The sequence below is a fragment of the Penicillium mononematosum genome (genome assembly GCF_028829835.1).
Source record: "Penicillium mononematosum strain IBT 11891 chromosome Unknown utg000002l:1.0-8112719.0:1.0-8118358.0, whole genome shotgun sequence".
In the NCBI taxonomy this organism is placed as follows: domain Eukaryota; kingdom Fungi; phylum Ascomycota; class Eurotiomycetes; order Eurotiales; family Aspergillaceae; genus Penicillium; species Penicillium mononematosum.
Window position 1 is genome coordinate 3,268,198 of NW_026643272.1, and position 22,437 is coordinate 3,290,634.

At 49.2% G+C, this 22,437-nt stretch overlaps 11 protein-coding genes across 11 annotated transcripts; 6 read left to right on the plus strand and 5 right to left on the minus strand.

The window, feature by feature from the left end:
* Positions 1-254: 254 nt before the first annotated feature.
* On the minus strand, positions 255-2,029 carry eng2 (putative GPI anchored endo-1,3(4)-beta-glucanase; the record flags this gene model as incomplete). The annotated part of the gene is given in 2 exon segments (XM_057289804.1): positions 255-1,725; positions 1,740-2,029. 2 exon segments carry the CDS (start codon positions 2,027-2,029, stop codon positions 255-257), a joined length of 1,761 nt encoding a protein of 586 aa, XP_057151006.1.
* A 1,257-nt stretch (positions 2,030-3,286) lies between these two features.
* Positions 3,287-5,622, minus strand: N7519_003027 (uncharacterized protein; the record flags this gene model as incomplete). Its single annotated transcript, XM_057289805.1, has 4 exons — positions 3,287-4,112; positions 4,166-4,994; positions 5,051-5,268; positions 5,369-5,622. The coding sequence occupies 4 exons, from the start codon at positions 5,620-5,622 to the stop codon at positions 3,287-3,289; spliced, it is 2,127 nt and encodes a 708-aa protein (XP_057151007.1).
* Positions 5,623-6,997: 1,375 nt separating this feature from the next.
* On the plus strand, positions 6,998-7,974 carry N7519_003028 (RTA1 domain-containing protein; the record flags this gene model as incomplete). The annotated part of the gene is made up of 3 exons (XM_057289806.1): positions 6,998-7,151; positions 7,215-7,463; positions 7,523-7,974. 3 exons carry the CDS (start codon positions 6,998-7,000, stop codon positions 7,972-7,974), a joined length of 855 nt encoding a protein of 284 aa, XP_057151008.1.
* A 360-nt stretch (positions 7,975-8,334) lies between these two features.
* On the plus strand, positions 8,335-8,758 carry N7519_003029 (RTA-like protein; the record flags this gene model as incomplete). The annotated part of the gene is made up of 3 exons (XM_057289807.1): positions 8,335-8,411; positions 8,467-8,616; positions 8,671-8,758. 3 exons carry the CDS (start codon positions 8,335-8,337, stop codon positions 8,756-8,758), a joined length of 315 nt encoding a protein of 104 aa, XP_057151009.1.
* Positions 8,759-8,868: 110 nt separating this feature from the next.
* On the minus strand, positions 8,869-9,493 carry N7519_003030 (uncharacterized protein; the record flags this gene model as incomplete). The annotated part of the gene is made up of 2 exons (XM_057289808.1): positions 8,869-9,216; positions 9,263-9,493. The coding sequence occupies 2 exons, from the start codon at positions 9,491-9,493 to the stop codon at positions 8,869-8,871; spliced, it is 579 nt and encodes a 192-aa protein (XP_057151010.1).
* A 1,679-nt stretch (positions 9,494-11,172) lies between these two features.
* N7519_003031 (phosphoribulokinase/uridine kinase family protein) lies at positions 11,173-11,892 on the plus strand (the record flags this gene model as incomplete). Its single annotated transcript, XM_057289809.1, has 1 exon — positions 11,173-11,892. One exon carries the CDS (start codon positions 11,173-11,175, stop codon positions 11,890-11,892), a length of 720 nt encoding a protein of 239 aa, XP_057151011.1.
* An 86-nt stretch (positions 11,893-11,978) lies between these two features.
* On the minus strand, positions 11,979-12,559 carry N7519_003032 (GFA family protein; the record flags this gene model as incomplete). Its single annotated transcript, XM_057289810.1, has 4 exons — positions 11,979-12,010; positions 12,062-12,182; positions 12,234-12,395; positions 12,452-12,559. 4 exons carry the CDS (start codon positions 12,557-12,559, stop codon positions 11,979-11,981), a joined length of 423 nt encoding a protein of 140 aa, XP_057151012.1.
* Positions 12,560-12,865: 306 nt separating this feature from the next.
* On the plus strand, positions 12,866-14,501 carry N7519_003033 (translation initiation factor eIF-2B subunit family protein; the record flags this gene model as incomplete). Its single annotated transcript, XM_057289811.1, has 2 exons — positions 12,866-12,981; positions 13,043-14,501. 2 exons carry the CDS (start codon positions 12,866-12,868, stop codon positions 14,499-14,501), a joined length of 1,575 nt encoding a protein of 524 aa, XP_057151013.1.
* Positions 14,502-14,680: 179 nt separating this feature from the next.
* Positions 14,681-15,616, plus strand: N7519_003034 (alpha/beta fold hydrolase; the record flags this gene model as incomplete). The annotated part of the gene is made up of 1 exon (XM_057289812.1): positions 14,681-15,616. The coding sequence occupies one exon, from the start codon at positions 14,681-14,683 to the stop codon at positions 15,614-15,616; it is 936 nt and encodes a 311-aa protein (XP_057151014.1).
* A 265-nt stretch (positions 15,617-15,881) lies between these two features.
* On the minus strand, positions 15,882-18,838 carry N7519_003035 (putative kinesin family protein (KlpA); the record flags this gene model as incomplete). Its single annotated transcript, XM_057289813.1, has 5 exons — positions 15,882-16,058; positions 16,112-16,372; positions 16,452-17,677; positions 17,734-18,754; positions 18,821-18,838. 5 exons carry the CDS (start codon positions 18,836-18,838, stop codon positions 15,882-15,884), a joined length of 2,703 nt encoding a protein of 900 aa, XP_057151015.1.
* Positions 18,839-19,474: 636 nt separating this feature from the next.
* N7519_003036 (coronin) lies at positions 19,475-21,741 on the plus strand (the record flags this gene model as incomplete). The annotated part of the gene is made up of 9 exons (XM_057289814.1): positions 19,475-19,508; positions 19,558-19,586; positions 19,636-19,695; positions 19,764-19,906; positions 19,960-20,008; positions 20,060-20,163; positions 20,217-20,678; positions 20,732-21,503; positions 21,562-21,741. 9 exons carry the CDS (start codon positions 19,475-19,477, stop codon positions 21,739-21,741), a joined length of 1,833 nt encoding a protein of 610 aa, XP_057151016.1.
* Between the last annotated feature and the right edge of the window lie 696 nt (positions 21,742-22,437).

A 22,437-nucleotide genomic window follows, 5' to 3' on the forward strand; every position in this document is an offset into this window, starting at 1 on the left:
TTCGGGCATAGATGGCTTTTGTATATATGGAGTTTTGGGGGGGTAATATCGTTAATATTTCGAAACAATTCTTCATTAACTAGTTGTGGTTCCTTTTGTGTGCCGTGCACGACAAAAGGTAAGACGACGCTGTAAAGCACCGACTGAATCCGAAACCAAAGCAGTCCACGGCCATCTGTAAGACCTGCTGTACAGTGAACAAAGCAAAATCCACCAAGTTTGGACCATTTTCAAACGCGATCTATTACAGGTATTTAAGCCAAGAAGGCAACAATGAGTCCAGACAAGAGAGCGGTAATGCTCATGGACAACCGATCCGCAGCACCGGTGAAGACAGGGCTGGCTCCAGATTGAGAGCCGCTAGGAACATAGAATCCAGATGTAGCTGATGTAGTTTGCTGTGGAGAGACACCTGTGGGGGTAGGGACCAGTGCTTTGGAGGCCTCGTATGGGACGTTGGAAACAACGGCAGTGGGCATCGCAGAAGGATGCACCCACGAGCCACCGAAGGTCTCAGCGTGGTGGGTAGTGTGTTCAGGTGCAGCGGGCGTGGCAGCGACGGGAACAGATGCAGGCTTCGAGTTGGTGTGGCCATGGCCAGCTGGGACGGATGCGACGCTGGGAGCAGGGGCCACAGGATCCGCGGAGGCCCGTGTCTCCGTTTCTTGGCCGTTGGCTGGGACTTGGACGGATTGCACAGCTGGAGCAGGGGCCGGTGTTGCGACAGAGTGGGCGGCAATAGTGGAGGAGTCTTCGGCCTCGGGGCAGATGGTCTCAGTGGCAGTGACTACAGAGGTGATAGTCCGAGTCTTCTTGGTGGAAGGTTGCTCGATTGCTTCAGTGGCAGGACTTTCGGCAGTAGGTGCGACAGTAGGAACAGACGCAGGACCCAGTTCCTGAACTGCTCCAGCGGTTTGGGTTTGATCTTCCTTGGAAGCAGCAGAGTGCACAGCAGTGGCACTCTGAGTAGCGTGGGTCTTAGCAGTTGTCTTGGAAACCACGGGAGCAGCGGCAGTAGCTGGCTCGGGTTCAGATGATGAAACTGAGGCAATTCCCTTCACGCCAGTCTGGTAGATCTTGATCGAGTTGATTTCCCAGTATGTCTCCTTGAACGCGGCCGGGTGGTTGGCGACATAGTTCTGGCAGCTCTGGAAAGGATCGCCGTCGGTCATGGGGCAACCAGAATCACCATACACACCACCTGCCCAGTCTCCACAGAAGGTGACATCAAACACAAACGACTGGGGCTTGAATGCGTTGGCAACGTCGCACGATTCCTTCACCACGGCCATCGGGGTACCAAATTGTGTTACATCGGGCTTGCCGTTCGTAATCGAGGCCGGGATCGAGTTTCGGGGGAAGTACCAAATCTTGAGGAATTCGTCGGTCCACTGCAGTGAATACACACCACCTTTCTTTTTGTTGAAAGGTGTGCCAAAGCTACCCTCCTGACCTTCGATTTTGCAGCCCACGGGTCCCAGATCCAAGCCACACCCAGTAGCGTTGACCGAGCCAGTCATATCCGTATCTGTCAAGCTGCAAGTGCCGGCAGTGTGCATGACAATTTCGTTGTGTTCCTGCATGTTGACACCTTCGATGATATCAATCTCGCCATCTTGGGGCCACTCCCTTCCAACTGACCAAAAGGCAGGCCAGGTACCGCAGGTGCTGCCAGGCATGTGGGCGATATCGGCGATAACCAGAGACTGGTCGTAGTACTTCTTGCTGCCAATACGCACGGAATCACGCCCTTGTTCCCGTTGGGGTCCAGCTTGGTAGCATAGTCGACACCCAGGTATACACTGCCAGAATCGGTGAGCTTGACAAGGCCTGTACTTTCGGCAGTCTCCTGGTCGATATAGTTGACAAAGCCATTGGTTGGGTCAGGACCAACGTGGAAATTGAAGTAATCCAGGAAATTCTTCCCCTCCCATGTCTCCACCAGGGAGTAACTTGCAGCAGCCACAGGGGAAGATAACAAAGCGAGCATCAGCGAGCCAGCGCTCAATGAACGTGTTGAAGAAAGCATATTGTCTGCAGGCGTATAACAAGACCAGATGCTTGTGATATAATCCAGAAAGCAAAGAGAAGAGAAATGAGAGGAAGTGCAATTGATAGAAAAGAGAAAAAAATGACTAAATGAAAGACTGGCAATCCCAGATTGCCAACAAGGAGAAAGGAATGTGAGCGTGTCCAACGTATCGAAGTAACAGTGGGAAATATTTGACCCAAGTATCTTTCACCAGCCGCACAAGCCCATTTCGCTTTATGCGAAGAAAAACAGGGGATCAATTTGTCCGTCCAGTAACAATGCTCCAGTGCCTCGGACCTGCGACTGGGGTTAGTGAGCGCATGTCTGCAATAGGCTGCATCTCCGTAGTCCAAGACGCCCGTCGCGTTCTAGTTCAGGAGTTGAAGTCCACTTGTGATGATCCATTCTTCAAAGCAACAGGCTAAGAGGCATAAAAGGGACCGACTGGCCGCTATCACAGCGGCTAAGGGTTGCTTTGTAGGGGTGGCGTGTTAACCTGAAACTACTAGAGTCCACCACGGAGGGGCTACCCAGAACAGTAACAGGATAATATTTGCATGTGAACAGAAAGATAGAAACAGTATAAAAAGATAAGTATAAAAGATAATCACATCTTCAAGGTCTCTTGTTTCTTTCTTGGACTCTGTTAATTGTCACATTCCAGGAAATGAGGTGAAAATGAGGTTCAAAATGTGACAATGTGATGGTCGGAGTTGCCGCCCTCTCCACTTTTAAGATCAACATCACCTCTTGGCCCTCTGGCGCTCAGGTCTGAGACGGACTTAGTTCAACTTGGCTGAATATGTTTCTAAGTACGGAAGTACGAGTACCCTTGTGCTAATTGGAATAAGCCAGATTAATATTACGTATCTCCTCAAAAGCCACATTCCAGAAAGGAATGTTGGCAACACAGCAACATAAAGACCGGAAAATTATGTAACCGCCCTGGCCAGAGGTCCAGGGCTAAATACCTACTAGGCAGGTAAGTAGTTTTTGCTTTGTTCATAATATACAGTATTTAAGAATTTAGAAGAGTCCATCCTAGCAACACCTATGTTGTACTAGGTTATTATATAGAGAGCTAAAACTTCCGCTCGATTAGTATCAAAGTTAGGCTGTATAACGGCTTCCCCTTAATAATAAAGTAGGTAGCCCTTTATCTTATAGAAGCAAGAGGCCTTTCCCGATTGTAAGACAATTGATAACGTTCCCCAACTCAATGCGTTGTTCCCATGTGTATTGAATGGTCTCTAATTACTCTCCATTCCCTTTCTTCGGTTTCATTGCATGTCCCCGAGTAATCACTCCAGGACTACCCAGTGCCACCTTGGCCCTATCTTCGTCCAAGCCCACCAACCCGTCAACTTTATTTAATTTGTTCTCATTTATTTCATATCCGTTTCCCAATTCTCTCGCTACAGAGTCCTTCAGTCCGATGCTGAGCTGAGCAACTGCCACGGCGTCCAGGGCATGCGTCCATGTAGGCAGCCGGTAGATATAGTATGTCAAGGCAGCAAGCCCCAGAAGCTGCAGAAAAATCAAGATGCTAACCACCACCGTACCCGCAAGAGTCTTCAGAGGTAAAGGCACTAGCATTCCAGCACCGAACCAGATTTTGCGCGCCGAGAAAGAAAACGATGCTGTCACGGTTCGGGTGAGCATAACTCGGTTGGAGACGTACATGCTGGCGAGCAGAGCCATCTCTGCTGAATTCGTATTGTTAAACGAGGAAAACCAGTCCCCAATCAAGCCCGCCAGCTTTTCCTCGGGATCGGCGAATCCCGACGAAAATGAGCGGTCGGTGGCGATTTTGGAACAGTCAGACTGGAAGTTCCCGAATATTGTAAAGGCCAGGTTGGAGAAGGGAAGCCGGCCCTGCTGGCAGATCTGCTGCACTGCCGGTGGGAATGTCTGGTTAGACGAGTTGGCGGCAACCTCGAAAAAGGACTGGTTGCCGAAGAGGGCGATGGCTGATGTCATGAGGGGACCGGACATGTTTAACATGCCTGTGCCGTACGGGTCGGCGGGTTCTCTTGTCCACAGATTCAAGTGGTAGGAGTGGTAACCTTTGGTCTCGTCCCTGAAGAATGGGTCAGTAGGGGCTATGTCCGATTCGTGACAGGCAGGACGAACTGTTCGGTTGGGGGCCCACCACCGATGCCCGCGGATGGGCTTAATTCGTCATTGAAATTCTGCGACATTGTCTCGGCATCTGGCCATTTCTCCAGCAGAGGCCCATATATTTGGGAGTTCATGTAGTTTGCCAGCTCAAAATAGCCCCGTGTGGTTGATGTGGTGCAGTGAAGCGTGAAACTGGCAATGGAGGACCCTATCTCTCTGCGGTCAATCACGTCTAAGAACAACTCCTCGCTGATGTCTTGCCGATTGCGACTCAACGTCCAGGGAGATACCCAGTACTCTCCCGGAGCGCACACCCGTATGTCTAGCCGACTGCTGGAGAACGAGGTCTGAAACGGACGTTTCCCGAGACAGGTCGAAGGGAACCGTGCCCGTGGAATCTTTTCGCACACTGCAGACGAATTGAGCCTAATGGCATGCTCCCGGAGGACCCCCGTCATGGTCCCGTTCTGGAGCGCAGTGACAAAGAAGTTGGCTGGTTTGTCCGTCGCATCGGCGAAGTTATCTGATCTTGGTTCTGTCCAGTAGTACAACGTCTGTCTATACTTTGGGTCCACTGCGAGGTCTAGTTCGTTGGTCATGTACGAAGGATCGGGCCACAGGTGTGTTTCGAAGTCAAGTTCGTTAAATGTTGCTAGGCTGGACATGACTTCTTGGACGACCCGGTTCTGGCGGATTGTGGCCAAGTCCGCCGGTTTGGGGTCGTAACCAAGCACGATTGGGGCCGTCGATGTGCATGACGGAACAGGGTCGTCAAGACAGGTCATGACGGGAACCGACTGCCAGGATACGAGGAGTTGCTGGATTGGGTGTTGAGCAGCGCCTGCAAGCATGTTAGCGAGGTAGGTCCACTGCTCTGGATGACTGGGGTGCGAGTACTGAGAACGATAAGGGCCATTGCCAGCCATAAGAAACGACTTCCAATTCCCTTTCCCGCTTTCATAGCTGCTTCAACAAGGACAGTTGCATCGGACCATCGGCGATCCGCCAGGACGAAGGTCTGACGCAAACTGAGCTTTTGGTTGATCTTGCGCTTTTGCGTGTACACCACCGCCGCCTGCGCGAGAAGTGCCGATGTTACCGGGACAGTGACCACACTAGCGATTGAATTGAGAGTTCGTACTGCAGCCACCCAGCTCAGCATCGAGTATACTCCATGAGCTGATAACCCGGACTGAGGGAAATAGCGTTGCCCACTTCCCCCATTTGGCGCCGGTGGGCCCGCGAGCACGCAGGTGAGAATCCACGGGATTACCAGTAGGGGGGACATAGAAGAGGAGGAGATAAATAGCGCGCTTCCGGTATCGTAGGGAGATGGTTGGCTGTGGTGGCGGGTCAAGACCGTGTTCTGTCGTATTAGCCCTGGCGGAGGCTTGCTCGAAAGTGTCTCCTGGCTCATCGAGACAATATTTCTGTCCTTCAGGATTTGTGCGGTGCTCTGTTGAAGCCATCGCGGCCGGAAATATTCTTGGAGCCCACTTTCCGCGTGGGGTTAGGCATATTTATCTGTTTTATCGGCCCCATCATGGCCCCATCATGGTGGTGACATTGAATTGACATTGAATGAGGCTGAGTCTGAAGATCAGGGGGCAGAGCTGCATATGACCTTGATCGACAATGCTGTGTACCGTTTCGACCAATGAGTGAAACATTGAAAATTTACGTCTCGTCTTGACAGATGCGTTATAGCGGGGTACCCCAAGGCATTATGTATATATTCTTTTTAAGGTGTTCTGTACATCCTACGTCATGTAGTAGAAGGAATCAAGGTTAGTGATAGATGAATTAAACAGATATGTGTCAGATCTTTAATTTTATAAACTTGAGCCAGTTTGAGAGCCGAGAAAAATTGACGTTATGCATATTGTTTTATGTACCTTTTGTATGGAGTTCCTATACAAAAGGTACACACAATCCTACAATTTGCTATCCGTTGGGGCCTAACTAGGTAGGTACCAACACTACTGGGTTGGGAGATTCAAGCTTGAAGAATACGAACCTATGTATCCAATCCCGCAAATCGTAACAAGTATTCATTGCAATAAAATAGAAGTAAATTTTACAATTCATTGCTCTACTTATCTCCAGTGCTGGTGGGCGTGTCTCGAAGATTTACTCGGACTACGGATCCCCACGATAACGCAGTAAAAGTGTTATGAAAGCCATATCTCAGTGCAGATCACATATCAAGGTCTCACATATACAATAAGGGAAGTTTTGGGAACTCTTCTCGCAGCCGAATGTATTCTTCCCAGTTCCTTGTTATGTGCATGCCCCTGCAGATGAGCTGCTTATTTCGTATTTCATTCCTCCCTTTATTATTAGAAACGCCGTGGAGAAAATGATATCCATTGAGGTCCAGAAGTAAGAGACCTTGGCAAATAACGTTGTACTAGTCGCAAACTACAAACTACAAACTGCTAGTAGGATTTCGTACTCGTGGTTTTTCCCATTTTCGGGATATCCATAACACGTCTGATTGGACGAGAGACCACAAGCTTCTTAGGTGGATCAGAGTAGAAATCGGATGATTCGTATTCTTCTCCACAAATGGACTAGTTTTTATCTTCAAGTCTCATCAACAAAAACCGACTAGTTATGGGGCAAGGCGAAATATCTGCATAGTGTGTATACTAAGATGTTTAAATAGCAAGTTTGTTCTCATAAGCTGCGCTAGATCTCTTTCCCTGAATCCTTTCAATAGACGGACCTTTCACTCTTTTCCATCTTCACATAGCGTTGCTTATTGTTCTCGAATCCTACGACTTTCCAAAACCAGCCATCTATTGCATTCCAATCCCATCCTGCGGTTTAGGCTAGCTCATCATGGCTGAGGGTTTCAAATTATACCATTATAACCCGTCTGGTGCTGCTGGTGTCACCTTCGCAGCACTCTTTGGACTCACGGCCATTATACATCTCTGGCAATTAGGTCGGAACCGAACCTGGTACTTCATACCTTTTGTCATCGGTTGTTTATGTGTGCTCTTCTGCATTTTCCTTGCCCCTTTGAAACTATACTAATCGTTGTGAACTTTTTCAGTTGAGGCATTCGGTTACTTGGCAAGGTATGCCAGCGCACAGGAATCCCCGAATTGGACCACCAAGCCCTATATTGCACAGAGCTTGTTGCTCTTGCTAGCACCCGCATTATTTGCGGCTTCTATATATATGATTCTCGGCCGTATCATTCGTTTGGTGAACGGGGCCTCGTGTTCCCTAGTCAGGCCGTCATGGTTGACCAAGATATTTGTGACGGGTGACGTGTTGTCATTTTTCATCCAGAGTGGAGGTACGTTATGTGAATTTCTTGAAGCATGAAACATCGCTAATATTCTTCCTTTCCTGAAGGAGGTGGAATGCTTGCTACCGCCAAGGACCAATCAAAAGTAAAACTCGGAAACAACATGATTGTTGGCGGACTCTTTGTCCAAATCCTATTCTTTGGATTCTTCATTGTTGTTTGTGTTGTTTTCCATCGCCGCATGCTGGCTACTCCTTCATATGCTGTGGGTGACACTCAAATTCCCTGGGCCCGCTATATGAAGGTCCTTTATATCGCCAGTATCTTGGTCATGGTCCGATCAATCTATCGAGTGGCAGAATATGTCCAGGGCAGCGACGGGGTTCTTCAAAGCAAAGAGGTATTCATATATGTATTCGATGCGGTGTTGATGTTCATTTGCTGTCTGCTTTTCAACCTCTTCCATCCAAGCAAGATTCTCTCGGGCTATCACAAAACCCAGGAATTTCCGGATCTAGAAATGTTGAATCATGGTGGACATACCGGATACAGAGGATAAACCAGATACAACAACCTCTAGGTAACGTGTGCTTTTATCGGATCACGTTTTCCTTTTGTACAATAGACAGCTGTTTCTCAATGGCAATTGTGTTGGCAATAAATATTATCGAGTGTTTTCGATCTATTATTGGTAGTTAGGTAGTTAGAACTACACGCTCGGGGTATTTCCGGTGCTTTTAACTTCTAAGGTTCTATTTTCCGATGATGGCGATGTGACGTGTAAGCCCAGGCCCTTCAGCCGCTATTACTTCGCCTTCGTGCGGAGTATATTTTAATAACTTGAACTATTACGATCTACGAAATCTGAAGCCCCAATTTCTACCTTTGCGGGGTAATTTAATTTATTGATAAATGCATGATGTCAAGCCTAGGGGAAGCCAAAGATGTCGATTTATCTGTCGAAGACGAAGTGAGCGCGAAGCGTGGCTATACAGCGTAAGCTTGGACATTCTCATTTCCACTTTATACTCGTTACTAATACTTTCTCCAGTGCGCTAAACAATTCCAAGGTATCGAAAGAATCCAAGAATAATGCATTAGACCTTCTCTATGATGAAATTGACGGGGATACACCTCGGCATTACCTTGATGAGACTGCGGACCAGAGTAAAGCCCCGAGTGGTCTAGCTGGCGCGGAAAAGTGAGAGATGTTCGTGTGCAATATCGCGTCAATTGCTAACAATAGTTTATCCAGAGCTGAACACAGGTCTCACCACACCACTCAAAGCGAGATTGACTCGTTAGAGAGACACCATGATCGTCATTATCATCATCCAGGATAGAAATTCAATTAGGTTCACACATTCAAATATTCTGTAGGTTGGCAGTGGTCTCATTGGTAGTGTAAATTAAACGAAATCTCTCTATGTTGCAGTAACTTCATCATCTTTATCTACAACATTGGCGACGTTAAAATGCCTTCCTCCTCCTCTGGCCACTTTCGAAATAGATCCCGAAGATGATCCAGAGGAGCTGTAAGCAGGTCGGCTACAGTCTCATAGTGCGGGTTGCCCAGGTCATATGAATGCGAGCGAGAGGGCACAAACATTTTAGTGCGAGCAAGAGATTCAGCTAACTTCTCGCTCTCATCAGAAGTGAGGGCCTTCTCCAATATAACCAGGTCGTTTGTCTCTTCGTCTTGCATATGACGGGCCAGACCTTCCATCATCATCGTAATTGTAGGGATGAAGCGTGGATCGGAGGAGTTGAGGTCCTGGAAAACGTAGAGCTGTTCTTTGAGCTATGGCATATTAGCACCACCCTCTATATTAGGTGTGAGCACTTACCGCTGAATGTTCACGCCGATCATCATCTAACTTCTCCTTGCCGTCAGACCGAAGCTTTTCCATTGCAGGGAAAATTACTAGCTCCTCGGCGACAGAGTGTCGTGCAAGTTCCCAGGTAAACTGATTTTGAAATCGTGTTCGTTCATCTTCATCTTCGGAGTTGACGATGATATTGTAACAAGATTCCAGTTTCCGGTGGTCATCTTTGATCGCCTCGCTTATCCGAACCATGTTGGCTTGTTATTGCGAAAAACCTGAAAGTTCATCTTAATATTTCCAACATTTCCAACATTTCCTTGATTTGCCACATGTTTTCTTACTGAAGCCACGATGACGTTTCAACGGTTTCGAGTACATAACCGCGACATTCATACCTAGGTACCTCAGGTAGTGTCTTGTGGAACCTGATTCCGAACTGTACAACTCCGATTGAATATCGCCTGACGTTACTCTAGTTGAGATAACATGATCATATCCGAAAATAAGTCTTAAAACCCCGCTACGAACATGTTAATTTCCCCTGACCCCATGACACTTGCAGCTACAGCTGCCTGACATAACATGCAGTGCCCGAAGTGCGTTACTCGTTCATGTGCTGCTGCAGGGGGCCCGAGGGCCTGAACGGCGTATGCACTGCCTTGGGTACATATCTTGTACTCGTCCGTTTTCTTGATCCTGGTTCATCACCTTCACTTTGGCATGGATAAATATTCGCGGTAACATTTTTACTAAAGGAGAACGTGGACACCGCACAATGGCGAGTCAGGGTCGCCGGTTAGAGCCCGTTTGAGGTTATTCCAAGATTTTGATTCAGGCTGACAAGATCTACAGAGAACATATCGATCAGGAACCAAGTCAGAGTTCCTTAATACATATTCCCCGGGATCCGTCTATATACGGGCAGATGAAGGGTGGACTTTGCGGTCGCATCGCACAGTGGCTGTGGTCTGGATGGCGGGGTACGGCATTTGAATCCGCTTCCCCAGATTTGCAAAAGCCCTACCAGCCGAATCCGGGGGACTGCAAAGCCTGTCGTGAACACCGTACTGCTTGTGATCGTATTCGACCTCAGTGTTCTCATTGTTGGTCACAACAGCTCTTGTGCTTCTATGTGGAGCCGAAACAGAAGAAACGGAATCTTCACAAGGCAACTGTTAGTGAAGTGGAAACGGTCCCCAGGTTGATCAAAGACGCGACGGTGTGACGATGATTGTTTTCTGTACTCTCATTCCTTTTCCTGGGAATTTAGATGGATGATGGTGCAGACTTCCTCGGCCTCATTGTAGTCACAGGGCCAATGTCTCGAGGCTATTAGAGTCACATGTTTTTGCCCACGCATGTTGCATTTTGTGTGTTTGCATTTATTCTTCTTGATAAAGTCACATTCCAAGAGTCGAGTTTGGATTACAGTCTCATTTTACCAAAATCAAATGGGGTTCTTTGGAAGTTCATAGAAGCCCCAGCCGGTGTGACACCGGAGAATTGTGCCCCGAAAAGATTTTGGCATCAAAATGGGTTGCCCTCGGGAATGAACGACGCCTCCAACCTTCCCACATTTGTTCGATTTACCCCAAATAATACTTGCAGAGCTCCTAATTCAGGAGGAATGCCGAATCGGCACAACAGCGGCACAACACCGAGAGTTACTGTGTTCGGAACACTGTGACCCGATACCCGCTCCACCACCACATACATAACTTCGCCCTGCGCTTTCATCAGGCGGTTTGAAGAATACCTGCATTCTGAATTTCCTCTTTTTCTTTGGTGCAGCATGATCCGTTGATTGTCACCAGCCGTGGTTGACGCATCTACTTCAGTTTGCGTCACTATAAGATACATCCATGTGTGATTGATTCAAGGTAAAATCCTATCTTGGCATTTAAAGTAGTAAATCTAACCTCAGATAACAGATGGAATCCGAGTACCGGCGACTGGCAGATGCTATCCGCCACCAGGCCGATGCTCATCCCAAATCACGCTACCTAGTTGCCATTGCAGGCATCCCCGGTTCAGGGAAGACCACCACAGCCGAGGCAGTAGTGCAACAGTTGAATCAGATCTCGACTTCCCGTGCTGCCCTGCTTTCTATGGATGGCTTTCATCTTTCTCGGGCTGCTTTGGATCAACTGCCCGACCCCGAAGAGGCACATATACGTCGTGGAGCCCCATGGACGTTCGACGTGAGCCGCTTTGTGGACTTTGTCTCTCGGCTCCGCATCTGGGCCGATGAGACACCGCTAGCAGCTCCTTGTTCTGGAGCTTGGTCGTCAGCGGATGTCATTTGCGCACCGACGTTCGATCACGAGGCGAAAGACCCTGTCGAGGATGGGATTTCCATCACGCCGGATACGGAGATCATTATCATCGAGGGAAATTATCTGCTTCTTGATGATCCCGGCTGGCGTGAACTTTCTAAGCTTGTCGACTATCGCATCTTTGTCGACTCTGATCCCCTGGAAGCAAGGAGTCGCTTGGCTGAGCGCCACCTACGGGCAGGTATTGAGAAGACGCTGGAAGATGGATATCGCCGGGTGGACAGCAACGACTTCTTGAATGCGATTTCAATTCGAGATAAACTGCTAGAGCCAGATATGATTGTGAAAAGCGTGACAGTGGATGACGGCATATGATACGTATATTGAGACTATGTGTGCATATGTGTAGACAGGCGAGGTAGTTGAAAAACAGATCAGACCTTCCCCCATTTCGTTGCCCCTCACTCGGTTATCGTCTGCTTGTGGAATACGTCTATACCTGTCAGAATTAAAAAGAACCATGATTTCAGCATACTAGACTCACTCGGAATCTCTGGCATCCAGCTCGATCGATCCTTGCAGAAGAACTCCCCCTTGGGGGGTAATGCTTCGGGGTCGTCTAGCGATCCGACACAGATATAGCGAAAATGATCTTTGGCAACATCCTGATTTCTTTGTCAGAAAACCTGCGTAGCTATCGTATGAGGTTAACATACCCCGTATTCCAGGATGAAGCTACCACAGTTTTCACAAAATTCTCGATGAATCAGAGCTCCAGATCCGTTATCTGCAACATGCTCTTTTGGGATGCCTTTGGTGAGATGTAATGCGTCTTTTGGTACTTTGGCTGTCAGGCCGTAATTAGTTCCGAAAGCTTTCTGTTCAATTATTTCAGCTTCAGTGGAATGACGGTCCCGTTTAATCAAGCGTATACCTTGCAGTTACGGCAATGGCAGATAGATGTTCTCGCGTCATTAATCGATGCGAGCTTCAACTCGTATTCGATATTCCGGCAAATACATGACCCAGTGAGAGTGCGCATGTTGAAGGTTGAAGCTTTGGATTTGATATTGCCCAGGTGGAATATACTAGCGATGACGTCACTAGTGTTCAGAAGCGAATTGGCTCGTTAAATTGGCTTGTCAAACAAAGTAAGACAACTTTCGTCTCTTGGAGATTTGTCGAAGGTTAATTCATCAAGAAATAAGTTTGTCCAGGACCTGTTTGTCAATGCAATGATGTGATGGGGATGATGTGATGGTGACGGTAGTGCGGATATCCTCCGGGGCCGAAACTTTGAGCTTATCTTTATCGTTCCCTCCCTGTCTCCAGATCTTATACCTCCAAGATGAACCAGAGCAACCCCGAATTCCAGAAGAGATCAGTGGTATCCTCTTTCGTCTCAGATGCAGGAGAAACCAAAGTTGCTCTATTTCGGCGAAGCGAGAAAGTCAACACATATCAGTATGTGTCCAAAGCCCTGTTTCTATCAACTGCTCGCGTCCAGATTTACTGATTTCTAAAGGCACCACCTCGCTCCCATCTCAGGCAGTATAGAGAGCCACGAAACACCGGCAGCAGCGGCATGGCGCGAATTGAAAGAGGAGACTACTCTCACCCCACGAGATGTTGATCTTTGGCGGAAAGGAAAGCCATACACCTTCTGTGATCCTTCCATCGGCCGGCAATGGACCGTCTTTCCGTTCTTATTCCGACTCAAAGATGGCGGTGAAGGTGGTCGCGGGGAGAGTGGTATTCAAATCGACTGGGAGCATGAAAGCTGGGAGTGGTATAGCCCCGATACAATCCAAGACGATGAGAAATTCGGCGGCGTACCACGTTTGAAGGAAAGCCTGCGACGAGTGTGTTTTGAAAGCGATATGAACGAGGGTGCCAGCAAGGCACTCATATCAGGCCTGAGGCTACTGAAGGCAGACCACCAGAGTGGATCGCACGAGCTGACCTCGGTTGCGCTGAGGGCCTTCCACGATGTCATTGCGCAGATGAACAAGGATATTGATGAGAAGTGGTGGGAAACTGCTCGCATGGCTGCATGGCATCTGTGGAAAAATGGACGAGAAAGCATGGGCGCAGCCACCTTGAATGCATTCCTAGGGTTGCTCGCCGACATGGAAGAGATCGTTCACGAGACTCTGGACCGCAATGTCAAATCGGAACGCTTATTGGCTTTGCTGGACCACCATTTGGACAAGCGCAAAGACATGCCCAAGCGTATTAAACATTCCTTTGGGGCCTACCTTGAATGCAACTTCCTGCCTACAGCACAATCACAGCCTACGCCCTCTCTTGTTATCCTCACCCTCTCGGCTAGCTCTACTATCCGAGATAGCATCCTAGAGGCCTTCGCGTCCCTTCCAATTCCTAACCTGGACCTTAGGATACTAGAATCTCGTCCGCTTTGTGAAGGAGTCAATATGGCATCTTCCATTCTCTCTGCCTTTCAGTCAAGATTTCCCTCGTCTTCCAATCGACACCTGGAACTAACTGTGTACACCGATGCATCTGCCGCCCTTGCCAGCAAGGAAGTGGATTTCGTCCTACTCGGGGCAGACCGGATCTCGGATTCCGGCTCGGTAAGCAATAAAACAGGATCTTTGCCAGCTGTTCTGAGTGCCAGGCATGTTTGTCCTGCTGCCAAAGTCTTGGTTCTGAGTGAGCTGGAGAAGGTAGCCGAGCCTGGCGCCGAGAGCAGTCATAGCCACGAAGAGAATGATCCTAAAGAGCTGGTGGGTTGCTGGCTGCAGAGCGGCATTAAAGGGGTTAAAATGCTTGCTGAGGACAATGACGCTGATTGGGACAACACCAATTATGCGGTCGAAGTTAAGAATATATACTTCGAATGGGTTCCAGCTGAACTCATAGATGCCTACATCTGTGAGGAGGGGACTTTGGACGCCAGTGCTATTCAAGAGAAGGCCCAGCAGGTAAAGCAGAAGGCCGACAGATACTTCGGTCAACTCTAGCTGGAGTTCCCGTTCTTGGTTCCAGCTTATGCTTTTACAACATTGTGTACCTAGGTAGTCGTGCTATTCCGAATGACGTCATGGTTTGATGCCGAATGGACTAAATTCCTCGATTGTATGTTCGACCTAGCATAGCATTCGCATATCGATTAATCTGCATCTCAACCTCTCATTTCCAAATGTCAGAATTATTGTACACGGGAATCCACACATTCAGTGTTCCGGCAAAAGAGTTGATATTTGAATATATCGTGTATCGTCCAGCCACCGAAAAGGAAGATCCACACAATATAATTGTTGTCCAATGCCCCGGCTGGGGCTTGGGATCTGAGTATCTTGAAAGTGGAATGCAAGACTTATGGAGGCCAGGAATCCACACGAGTACCGCAAGTACCAACGGCTATACTGTGGTCTTCTTCCATCCTCGTGGAACGGGGGGATCATCCAGACCACCGGCATCCCAGATGAGCAGTATGCCCGATCTTGCCTCCGACTTGGAGGATCTCCGACAGCACCTACATCTGGAACAATACCCGGTTTTACTGGGCCATTCGAACGGCGGAGCGATTGCGCTAGGGTACGCAGAGATGTATCCCGGTCGTGTTGGCAAGCTCGTTCTCCTTGACCACCAGCTAGTCGGATTTCAGGATAAGAGATTGTTGCAGCTCGAAGCTACGCGCATTGATCCTCGTTACCAGGATGCTTGGGATAGTGTGTCGGATCGGCAAACCGGATCCGACGAGGAATTTACCACGTCGGTTCGAGGCATGTGGCCTTTGTATTTCTTTGATCCACAGCAGTATGTACCGGAGCTGCTGCGTGATATTGGCGATCGCAAGTTGTCAGTTTGGTGCTACCAAGCCCAGGGTCGATGTGACAAGGAATTGCTGGATCCAATGCAAATGGTGGATAGGCTTGGTGACGTTCAGGCAGAAACACTCATCATATTCGGCCGCGAAGATATGATCTGTGGGATAGGAATCGCGGAACGGACAGCGAAGGATATTCAAAAATCCCAGCTCATTACCTACGGCGAATGTGGGCATTTCCCCTGGATTGAGAAAAGGGAAGCGACCATATTTGATATACGTAAATTCATCGAGAAGGAAGAATAGCATATCTCTCGCAATGTAAAACAAAACGGATAAAAGGTTGAGAGCTTGCTACTGTGCATTGATCAAACCAAATGTATCATTGTCCATACAGTAAATCACACGCTAAGACAGGAACCGAATATCTCCAAAAGCTTCGGCAATGGAGAAGAAAAATATCAAGAGCCCGACCAAGACGCCAGGGTAGAGGACAGGATCATCAAAGACCCCTACCCGCATAGAAAACAAACAAAATATATTCAAGAAAGGAAAAGAGGTATCATCATAATCAGGCGTCACGAACACGCGCCTGTCGCTTTGCGGTGCCAATGTGGGTGTTGTGTACTTTGGTGGCGAACTTCAAGCTGGTCAAGGTCTCCGACATGTGCGCCTGGAGCGGGCTGACCATAACGAACATGAGAGTCTTGGAGTTTCCACCCAAGGAGAACTGAAGGAGGTAGGTGAGCTAGAGAGGGAGTCAGTATCTAGCGAAGAAAAGTAACTGTAAAAGAAACGTACCTTGCTGTTCCGGTATGGGATGTGACCTCCCTCTTTGCCTTGGCCAAGAGCTGAAATCACATCGCCCAGAGAGCTGAGACTGCGGTTGATGTTTTGGGTCTCTTTCAAACGCTCGCCAGTCGCCCCACTGTGGCTCAGACGTTCGCTTCCTGCCAAGTCAACGAGATTTAACGTGCCTTCGCTGCGTTCGCCAGTGATGTGATTCTGGCCGGTGAGCTTGAGAATGAACACAGAGTGGGACCGCGATGAGCGCTCGTTAGCCTTGGTCGCTGCCACTGAGCGGTTGGCATCCGCATTCTTGAGAATAGACTCAACCATCTCGGGGGGAATCCAGATTCACAGTTGTAATGTCGGTGATGGTAGTTTTTCCCCGCTGCATATCATGGCGAATCTCATGCTTCTTCTTGTCCAGTTCATCCGGGTTGCCCAAAAGATCATTGAGGTTTTCGTTGTAGACTTCGACAAAGTTGCCGGCCATTGAGTACCGCCAACCCTTCTCTTCCAGACCTTGCGCGGTCTCGTAAATCTGATGGACAGCACGAGGGATCATGCCGTCGGCCGATGACATTGTGTGTGTCTTGCCACTACCAGTTTGGCCATAGCAGAAAATGCAAACATTGTAGCCATCCAGCGCGCTCTGAACAAGCTGGCTAATCTCATCGAAGACCTCGGCGTTCTGCGCGGATGGATTGAATACACGATCAAACGAGAAAGTGTTGTTCTTACGGTTAACTGTTCCAAGACTGCTCTTCTCTTCAGGGCCAAGGATATTAATCTCCTTTCCATCCTCGGCTTCATCAGGATACTGCATAAGAGTGAGATCGGAGGCAGGTTCGCTGTTAAGCGAGGGGCGAACTCGGCAGAACACGCGAATGTTGCCTTTGAGTTCTTGCACCTGATTATGAAGTTTGCGCCGGAGTGTCTCTTCCCTGCGCAGCTTCTCCTTTATCGCCTCTGTCTCAGCAAAAGCATCCATCATCTGCTGATTGCATCGCTCAAAGGATTTAGACTGCTCCTCCCGTCCACTTTCAAGGAACTCAATGCGTGCCTTAAGAGCACGAATCGATGATTCTAGCGTAACGCTGTTGCTGCTTGCGGTGTCCAGGTTGAGTTTGAGCTCTTGCACAGTTCTTCGTTCGCGATCGCGGTCCGCCTCGAGGGCCTGTAACCTATCCTGCAGTGTCGTAATTTCGCGGCCCTTCCTTTCCAATTCGATTTGAGATTTCTGGATATCGAGTGCAGATTGGGAAGTCAACTTGCCGAGCGCGCTTACTCGTGCTGCCTTCTCGTCTTCAATCTCACGATCAAATCGTCGTTTCAGGTCGCGAACCTCCTCTTGGTGTCGGTCAGTAACTGTGGCAATTTCTCTGCTGCTTTGTTGTTGAAGCGAATCCAATTCAATGCGATGGCGCTGGCAAAGATCATCCATGGCGATTTCATGCTCCCGCGTCACCTCTTTGCGCGCCTGCTCTGCCGCATGCAACTGGTTTCGCAGCGAGTCTAATTCCACGCGCTGGGTAATACTGAGTTCCTTCAACTCATCCCGAGAGGTCTCGAGGTCATTGACTGGACGAAAGGATTAGATTTCGTTTCAAACATAGCCTTCATCAAACTTAGCTTACTTCTTGACTTGTACATATCAACCGTCTCCTTGAGACCAGAGCTTGCTTGACCTTGTTGATTTACCTGGGCCATAAAAGTCTGCATCAATCCCTCTATGCTCTTTTCGCGAGACGCTTGATCCCATTCCGGGCCTGTGACTTTGTCAAAATTTCTGATCGAAGAACCCTTGGTCAAAAACGCGGGGTGGGAAGTTTTCTTGACAATGCGCCGCTGGGAATATGATGGGGTTCTGGAGGGTGCAGTAGGGGCGGTAAAAAAAGAAGAGGAGGAGGAGGACTGCGTATATCCGGCCGACTTTGGGGTGGTAACAGTGGAAACATTCCGAAATGGGGTACTGGGCAACACGGGGATAGTTGCTAGGTTGGAAGGATTTTGAAAAGAGACAGGTTTCTCAGACAGAGAGAGCGCTGCCAATTCACCGGCCCCATTCCAACCTTCATCCAATCCGGGGGACACGGTTCCAACGGGGCAAGAAGGGATACGACTGGGAGATAAGGGAAATTGTGGCATACCCTTTCGTTTTCCTAGCACACTGGGAGAGGCGTCCTCCATATGGGTATCCAAAGCGCTCGCTGCGCGCGGAATCGAGGCACCGACTTGTCTGCGGCCGTTGAAGGACGATTGATGCCGGGACATAGCCGTTGCTGGGCGCGTGCCGGGGCCGACGGTTGAGGAAAAGGAGCCGTTGGCTGCGCGAGTCGTAGGTGCGGTCGGGCGCGACATGGTCGAAGACGAGTACGAGTTTCCTCGGGTATGCACCCTGGTCGTGGTGCTAGGCTGTCTGGTGACGGATCCAGGTCTCTTCGTTTCCGGGTTTGCGGTTTTCGGGCGGGTTGCTTCCGGCGATGTCAGTTCATGTTGCGCCAAAGACTCAGGTTCTTCCATACGCGACATGCTCATAGCCTTGTTTGCGATTGTGCCTGGCGCCATGATGCCAGAGCGCGAGTTGGTTGTCGCAGAGCTGGCCTCACGTAGGCCGGCCTGTGGCAGGCGCGTCCGAGTGGACGACCTGGTTCGGGTCTGAAGATGGTTAGTTATGTTCCCATATACTCCGATGCAACTGAAACTCAAAGTGGGGGTGTTTACAGTGCTTTCACCCTCCATATTGGGATTTGTTGACCGCCAAGTTACCGGCGAATAGAGTATCCGGGCGAAAAGGAGGAGCTCACGTCCAGCCACTGTCTGTGTTGGCCACTGGGACTGAAAGTCAGCGAGTTGGGAGGAAACGAGTAGAGATAAGACATACCAATGGATGGTCTGGGCAGTAACCTTGGGAAGTATGAGTATCAAATGAGCGCAAACTGGTTTCTGGAGGGACGAAATGCAAAGTAAACAAAGAATTGATGACTCAGCCAGATGCCTGACGCTAGGCCAGATCCGGCAATGTCATTAACCAGTCGTATTCGTATTACCGAGCAAGTATTTGAAAACAGCACGTGATCATTCCAAGACCAAAAGATGAAAGGCTTTAATGTTCGTAATCATAGAAGAACAGAAAAAAAAAGTCAGATTGTACAATGACCATGAAATATTCTATCCTGTTATTTGTTGACTCCTTTTGCAGTTGTTCCGAAATTAGTTCGCACTTCGTGGGGCCTTTGCCTCCACTCGGATTCCCGAAACAGCGGCCCCAGTAACCCCGTTGCTTGAGCTTCTCCAACATCTCTTTCACCTACTCCTTTTCCTTTGCTCTACTTTTTTTTTGTTTGCTCTCTGTCTTCGTTTGAACTCTTGGTAATCATGTCCGGGCGTTTTGTTCGTTCCTCCAAATATCGTGAGTTACGTCTATAATCCAACATGCGCCTCCCCGCTGACCCTTACAGGCCACGTCTTCGGGCGATCGACGAGAAAGGTAAAGGTGACCTCCTATAGCCCCCGGTCTCCTATTCTGACTTTTGCAGGATCAATGTTACGATAACCTTCGAGTCTCCCGAAACGCCTGGGATACCAACCTTCTTAAGGTGTGTGTCTCGCCTTCCGCATCACCCCTGACGTTTCACTGGCGAACCCGGTCTTACGGTGCATCTAGGTCAACCCGAAACACATTGCGGTCAATTGGGAAGCAGGTGGTGGCGGAGCTTTTGCGATTATTCCTCTTGAGGAACGGGGCAAGCTCCCTGAGCGCATCCCATTGTGTCGAGGCCACACTGCTGTCGTTTTGGACACCGACTGGTAAGCAATTCGAATATAGAACGCTCGTGTCGCAGCTCACTGAAACCCTGCAGGAACCCTTTCAATGACGACCTGATTGCCTCGGGATCCGATGACGGCAAGGTATAGTGTGACCAAACAACAGCTATTAGCATTGCGACTGACCGATTCCAGGTTTTGCTCTGGCGGGTTCCGGAGAACTTCACCGTTCGACCTGAGGCCGATGCCGACGACATCAAGGATCTCGCGCCTGTTGGCAAATTGAGTGGCCATCCTAAGTACGAATTCTTGATCAACCCCGTTATCCCCTCCTGCTTACCCCTCCCTGTAGGAAGATTGGCCACGTGCTCTTCAACCCCGCGGCAGAAAACGTGCTGGCAACGGCCTCGGGCGACTATACCGTGAAGATCTGGGATATTGAAGCTGGCGCACCGAAGCTCACGCTGAACATTGGCGATATTGTGCAGTCGCAGTCGTGGAGTGCCAACGGCTCCCTGTTGGTCACTACCTCGCGCGACAAAAAACTCCGCATCTGGGATGTGCGACAAGAACGTCCGGCTCACGAGACCAATGGCCACACCGGTGCCAAGAACAGCCGCGCTGTGTGGCTGGGAGAGCGTGATCGCATTGCGACTACCGGTTTCTCCAAGATGAGTGACCGCCAGCTGGCGCTCTGGGATATCCGTGCCGTGCGGGAACCCATCAACGGTTTCAAGACCTTGGATTCCATTTCTGGCGTGTGCATGCCTTTCTGGGATGATGGAACTAACATGCTATACTTGGCTGGACGAGGGTGAGTGTCCACGATTCAACCCTTGTGTTTTCGCAATTACTGATAACCAGTAGTGACGGCAATATCCGATACTTTGAGCTTGAGAACGATAAGTTCGAGTTCCTGTCTGAGCACAAGTCTGCCGACCCCCAGCGAGGAGTTGCTTTCATGCCGAAGCGTGGCGTGAACATGCATGAGAACGAAGTCGCTCGTGCCTATAAGACTGTCAACGATCAATACATTGAGCCCGTCTCGTTCATCGTGCCCCGCCGGTCCGAGAACTTCCAAGACGACATCTACCCTCCCACTACCGGAGTGACCCCCGCCATGTCTTCGTCCGAATGGCTGGGTGGCAAGGAGGCAATTCCCTCCAAAATTTCCATGGCCAGCCTATTCGACGGCGAGGGCATCAAGGAGGTGTCTGGAGTGGAGGAAAAGCCGACCGGCTCCATGGATGCCCCTGCGCCCAAGCCCGCCGAGGCACCCAAGGCCCCTGAGCCTGCTTCCCCAAAGGCTGCCCCCGAGCCTGTCTCTGAACCTACTCCCGCTGCGCGTCCTGCCCCCTCGATGAAGGAACAGGGTGCTTCAATGGCCGCCATGGTGAACAAGTTTGCCGATGGTGAAGAGGAAGCTAACGTGTCAGACGGTGATGACTCGAGCTTCGAGGAAGTTCCTAAGCCAGTCGAGCGTCCCACTCGCCCTGCCGCTGCCGAGTATGCCTCGCCCCGTGTCAGCAGCCCGTTGAGGCCGAAGGAGGCCGAGACAAAGCAGGCCGAGACAAAGCAGGCTGAGACAAAGCAGGCCGAGACAAACAAGGTCGAGGCAAAGCCTGAACCCACCCTGGTGGTTAGTTCCCGCTCCCCATTCAGATTTGTCAGGTTGTGCCATCTGCTAACTATCCTAGTCCTCTACTGTCCCATCAACCGCTAGCGAGACCCCTTCTCCCACCACTTCAATCCCCAAGAACGACATTGAAGAGATTAAGAATCTGATTGCCGAACAGACGAAGACGATTGCAACCCAGGCACAGCAAATGCAAACGCTGACTGCCGAGATTGAGGCATTGAAGAGCAAGCTGAACTAAATAATTTGGTCCTAATTTCTGTCTCTGGGGACTAGGTTGGTCAAGTATTATCTAGGTACATTCATTGTTTTGATATTATGCTCCGGAGTGGAATCATACGGTGTTTAACGTATATGAGGCGGTGCAGTGTGTGGATAAGTCTTTTTGTTTCTTTTTAGCGGGATTGTCAATACATTTGCCCATTGAAATCAAAATTTGGATATTATTTTCATTCGATAGCCAGAGTACATGCAGCTACATATGCACATAGTCTCCAGGTACTCCACAGTAATGAATGGGACCAGCCCTCCAACTGGACATGGATGTTGTATGCCGAGAACTACATAGTTCATCCGAGAAGAGAAAAGACAGCAAGCTCCTAATAAGACTCCTTGGCGAGAAAATACGCAAATGAATTCAATAGAACATGGCTAGAACAATATATTGCTATAAAAATCATATGGCAATCATACAGGTAGCTTGCGTTTAATCTTATACATATATAGTTATAGCTAGGTATATAGTGGCAACTAGACCATTTTAGAGACGATAATTTTAGTTTTTCTTTTATCTTGATCATACGAGGAACTATTGTAGCAAGGTAGAGATCAGAATTGAAATTCATTTTCATTTGGAATTCCATTCAATGTTGTCTCTATCCATAAGAAGCCATTTCAAATAGCCTACACAAATCCCATATCTACTGCTGAGTAGGCT